The 5,155-nt window shown below is 33.9% G+C and overlaps 1 protein-coding gene across 1 annotated transcript; it reads right to left on the bottom strand.

Moving 5' to 3' along the window:
* Positions 1-265: 265 nt before the first annotated feature.
* Positions 266-4,678, bottom strand: LOC145066451 (nucleolar-like protein). The gene is made up of 14 exons (XM_079013707.1): positions 4,350-4,678; positions 4,028-4,162; positions 3,791-3,941; positions 3,430-3,509; positions 3,288-3,347; positions 3,025-3,192; positions 2,825-2,953; positions 2,162-2,761; positions 1,889-2,081; positions 1,624-1,817; positions 1,408-1,512; positions 1,162-1,301; positions 784-1,083; positions 266-720 (listed from the first exon to the last, which is right to left on the bottom strand). The coding sequence occupies exons 1-14, from the start codon at positions 4,575-4,577 to the stop codon at positions 456-458; spliced, it is 2,748 nt and encodes a 915-aa protein (XP_078869833.1). The 5' UTR covers positions 4,578-4,678; the 3' UTR covers positions 266-455.
* Between the last annotated feature and the right edge of the window lie 477 nt (positions 4,679-5,155).

Below are 5,155 nucleotides of genomic sequence, written 5' to 3'. Positions count from 1 at the left end.
GCTACTTATTGCAAAAAACCCATTTATTATAATACCTCACCCAAATGGTCCCAACTTAAGAAATCATAAGCCAACTTTGAAAACCATCAACTTTTTTCCTATTTTCTTTATGTTATGCAATAATCTCATTTAGCATCGAAGGACCATTAATAATTTGACAACTTCTAATAAAATACGATTGCCTATACTTACTAAGTAATCGATAACTAAGCACAATAAACCCTATTCATGAACCTTTAGATCAAGGCAAACATAAAACCGTATGTAACGTAAAATCATGTTAAAATTTATGAGTAGCCAATATAACATTTCCTTTTTGCCTACAAAAAACTACGCTCAACTCACATTACCCAAAAAGAATACACATATTACATCTTTAACACATCAAAACTACCAAAAATTTCATCACATGTAACATATTTTCCACATCATATTTCTCAAAATACACCCAAACTTCACCTCCTTCTTTTCTTTCCCTTCCCAAGTTGCCCGGATTTAAAGGCATGTTCTTGTTCTTGAAGAAAAGCTCTTGTTCTTCCATACTCCTTAGCCCTTTCTTCCTCCACACGTGCCATATCTCTTGCCTTCACTTCAGCCAAAAAGTAATTATCTTTTCTCAACTCACGTGCAGCCCCTTTTGCTTCCCTCTTCACAAGCTTCTTCAACTTCCTATCTTCAGCCCTTTGTCTATCCGGATCATAATCCCTATTACTCACAAAACTACAAAAACAAAAAAATAAATAAATAATACACACCAATGAATAAATAAATAAATGAACATACTTTTCTTCAAACTTTGGATTGAGTAATTTAATCGGAACCGGTTTTTGTTTTCGCATTTGTAAAGGTCGACGTGACACGAAATGTTCGTTTGCTTTCGTCTCTATTGCATCCACAGTTGATTTTATTTTATCTTTTAATAATAATGCCACGTCATCACTTTGACCATGTTGACTATGGGATGATGATACTTCTTTTAGTAATTTGGAAATTGGTAGGAATATTTCCGGGAACGATTTGAATTCTTGGTAAATGTTTGTGTATCCTTGTATGTTATCTATTACTGCCACTAGCATACTCGCCCTGCATATAATAAAAACATTAAATAAGGACCAAAACGGCAAAAATCAGCCAAACTCAGGGACCAAAAATGTAAGATACCTGAAATTATTTGAGCTGAAATAAGGGGAGTCATCTGGTGAGTTGATTAATGTAATGAAATCGAGAGGTTTTATTTCATCTACAGTGCCATTTATGGATAGCAGAGGCTTTGGTGATTTTAATTCCATCAAGTGATAAAACTGAAAGAATAAAAAAAAAAAAGGTGAGTCACAAAAAAATATATATAAATTTTTTTAATTGTTTTTTCATAAAGTATAAATATGGCAGTTGAAACTTGTAACAGACCTCAGAGTCTTGAGATTGTTCAGGCTTTTTGTCTAAAGCTGCCATTAATAAAGTCCGAAGAAACACTAAAGCTTCAGGGCACAACTTTTTTGACTGCTTACAGACCTACAAAATTAGCAGGGGCATTTTAGTCTTTTTATCAATATCAGCAATACACTTTATTCTTTACCCAAATTAACAGCAACAAAAAAGTACGGGGGGTGGATATGAACTTACAAAAAGAAGCATAGAACACAAAAAGGAGCCAATTGCCACGTCACGTCCAGTAAGAATAGGACAACGTGTCAAATATTCACACATTAACAATATTGCAGGAGTCATAACAACATGCCGAAAATCTGAGCAAGGAAATATCATAGACCATAGCCTCAAGAGGAATAATGTTTTTATTGAAGGCCAGCTGCTTTTTTCTACAAAAAAAAAAAGTAAAAATAATGTTATATTTCTTGAAAGTTTTGGTATAAAATAATAAAATAAAAACCTGAATTCTTGATATCTTCTGCAAAAAGTGATCGAGTTCTAAGTAGTCTTTGACGAGCACATATAGCAGCAAAATATGGGATTTCTATGCTCATTTCCATTAATGGCTTCACAAGTAAATTTAATAATTTAAAATTTAATGGCTTTTTATTTGCTGAAACTGAAAAATACTGCAGTAGGAGCCCATAAAATACCTGAAAAGGAAGGGGAAAAAGGGTGAAGTTCGAAAAAAACATTTTTATGAAAGTAATGAATAAAAACAAATAAATTATACTTGGATTTTCTTTCGATTTTCTGCAGCCACTTTGATTGCATTAAATGCACGAATTCGTCTAATTGCTTCGATGATGTCATCATCGGATCGATTATCCAACAATGATGACAACTCTTCAATGGTTTTTGGAGCTTCGATTGTGTACGGAAGGTCAACTTGTAATGTTCCGGAAGGTTTGACTTTTGACACCTTTGGTTTTACTTTTACATTCAACTTCACATCATCATTATCCTCATCATCATCATCCTCATCATCATCATCATCACTTTGTTCCCAGTCTTTTAATGATTGTGGCATTTCACTTGCCAGATCATCTCCCTCTCCATCATCATCATCATCATCTTCTCCCTCTTCATCATCATCATCATCATCATCCTCATCATCATCAACTTCATTTTCTTTTCTTAACATCTGTTGGATCCATTCCAGCTTAGTTTTCGGTTCATCATCAGCAAACGAATCTCCAAGATCATCACCAGAAATAGAGGTCAGCTTCTTGGCAGTTGACTTGTCATGATCATGATCATCATCATCATCATCATCATCATCATCATCATCACTTGTGTCATCAACAGCATTCATCCTTTTTTGTCTTTCTTTCTGAAATCATAAATGTTAAACTAAGATGTAACAAAAATCCACAAAAAAATTTTAAAAAATTACCTCTAATTCTTCTAATCGCTCTTTTTCTTCTTGTGCAATTTCTTCAGGAGTTTTTGTCCTATTTGAAGGGCGGGCCCGCATATCCAGCACCATGACATTAAGTAGTTTATCATAATCATCATCTTGCCCCTGAAAATCATCAATTAATTTCAAATTAATAAACCTAAGCCTACAAAATACAGAAGAACAAAAAAACATACCTGATCAGTTTCAACTTTACTAGAATTCATATTTATAATGTTTTTGCTTGTAACATCATTCACAACATTCATTTGGTTAGATATGGATTTGGAGGACAAAGATGTAAATTGTTCATCCAATTTTTTGATTAATTGGTCATTTTCTTCCTTGTCCTTAGCTTTCTCTGCCTGTAATAGAAGAATAAAAAGTTATGAACATAAATTAGTACAAACTATTATAAATTGGACTAAAAAAAACATAATTTAGTTATATAATAACCCACCTTGAAGAATTTGCTCTTTGATATTATCTCATCATAAACCTCCTTTTTAGTCTTTTGCCTCTGCAATAACAAAGACACTTGATTAACCAAAAAAATTAAAAGAACTATAAAATATCGATAAAATTATGTTTAAAAGCTTTACATTTTCTTCTCCTTCAACTCCAGTTCCATGAGCACTAGGGGTGCCATTGGCACTAAGCTGCTTTAATATGAGAGACCTTTCTGTAAAAACAGAAAAGAAAGAAAGAATTATGTTTTAAAGCAATCAAAAGATTAGAAGAAGGTTTCAGACTTTCATACAGTGATAATCTTTTGTATTCAATCTAATTGATTGTTTATGTTTCACAACAAAAATATGATGTCCCAACCTAAGTTATGAAGTTTCATCAATTTAAATCAGTGAATTTATATCTTGTCTTGTGAATTCATTGTTGTTTATCCTAAAAAGTGAACATATAGTTACAAACTGCTAATTGATTTTAAGTAAACAAAGGCAAACTTACTCTCAGCCTCTGTTGGATCTCCATCTTCCTCATCAAATGGTACTTCATCCTCAAAATCATCTCTTTCAGGATACATTCTGTCATCTTGAATCTCAAACTCATCTTCTTCTCCATCAGATAGATTATACTTGCTTTTCTTGCTAAGTTTCACCTGTAAGAAAAATGGTAAAAACATAATTGACCGATACTGAGAAATTTATCAATAAACAAAAAATTTCACTTGAGAAAAACAATTACCCGCATTTCTCGTTGAGATCTGAGGATAGCCTTATCAAACTCACCAAGCTCCTCATTTTGCTCTCCAATTCGTTTATCAACAAACACCGATGACTTACCACTCCGCTCGTAATCCTTCAGCAATGTTTTCTTTCTCTGCACTTTCGAAGATAGTATCTCAAATTAGAATCCATTTTTGATTTCTGAAAGTACTATGCCCTAGTATTTTTCAAATTTCAACTCGATATGAGAAACTTAATTTTAAGAACGGATCATTCATAAATGGGAACAACAAAAAATCTGCAACGTGTTTATGCGTTTAGAGAGAGGGAAAGATTATTGCCTTTTCGATAGCGATGGAGCGAGCGAGGCCAATACGGCGTTCTTCGCCTTTGCGTTTCTTGCCGAGAATATCAAATTTGCGACGAGACCAGATGGTTTCAAAGGGGTTAGGTTTTGCTACCGGAGCTTTGACTTTCATGGCTATGGCGTTAGGATTGATTTTCTTCTTATTCTTCTTCTTCTTAGTGGCACTGTCATTGTTACTCGTAGGTCTTGAGATTTTCACCATTGTAGCAGCTCGCTTGAGCTCTCCTTTGGCAAATCACCTGTATTTTTGGCTTAATTCCCACCTGCGCAGGTAGAATTGAAGGATACTGATAGGAAAAGGGTTTTAGAGTTTTAGGGTATTAGCATATATCGCTGGTCTTCAATTGAATTTCATTAACAAGGCCCAACTATTATGCTTTCTTTGCCCAAAGGACAGCCCAGAATAATGACATCAAATTTTTTAGCCCAATAAATTTAAAAACTTATATTTTAGTTTCGCGGAAAAAAAAATCGTAATTTTGGATTCTAACCTTTCGATTTACTAACCATCAAAACTTATATGGTAGCTTCAGAATATATTTTTCCTCTTCGTGGTATGGTCATATCGAAACGAAGGTCACTACTCTTTGTCCACTCAATGGAACTCGGACGACGTTAAAAATATTTAAAACTACGTTTCTCTTGAAGGATCGCTTTTACCGGTCGCCTAGAGCTAGATGGAAAGGCCCGAACAGCCGATGTTGAAGGCGATTGTCCGGATAGAAGCTCATATTACAAGGAACAGTATCAACGATCTAAATAATGTTTAGTCAAATACCA

This window comes from Lactuca serriola, chromosome 8 (genome assembly GCF_051521515.1).
Source record: "Lactuca serriola cultivar US96UC23 chromosome 8, Lser_US96UC23_V15, whole genome shotgun sequence".
NCBI lineage: Eukaryota > Viridiplantae > Streptophyta > Magnoliopsida > Asterales > Asteraceae > Lactuca > Lactuca serriola.
Note: the sequence above shows the minus strand (reverse complement) of the source record. Positions and strands in the feature narration are given on the sequence as shown.

Excerpts from the sequence above, each read along its gene's own strand:
- LOC145066451 (XM_079013707.1), bottom strand. The coding sequence starts at position 4,577 with ATGGTGAAAATCTCAAGACCTACGAGTAACAATGACAGTGCCACTAAG. Across the intron at positions 3,510-3,790 it reads AGATCCAACAGAGGCTGAGA|AAAGGTCTCTCATATTAAAG; the intron begins GTAAGTTTGCCT and ends CTGTTTTTACAG. Across the intron at positions 1,513-1,623 it reads TGTGTTCTATGCTTCTTTTT|GTCTGTAAGCAGTCAAAAAA; the intron begins GTAAGTTCATAT and ends CTAATTTTGTAG.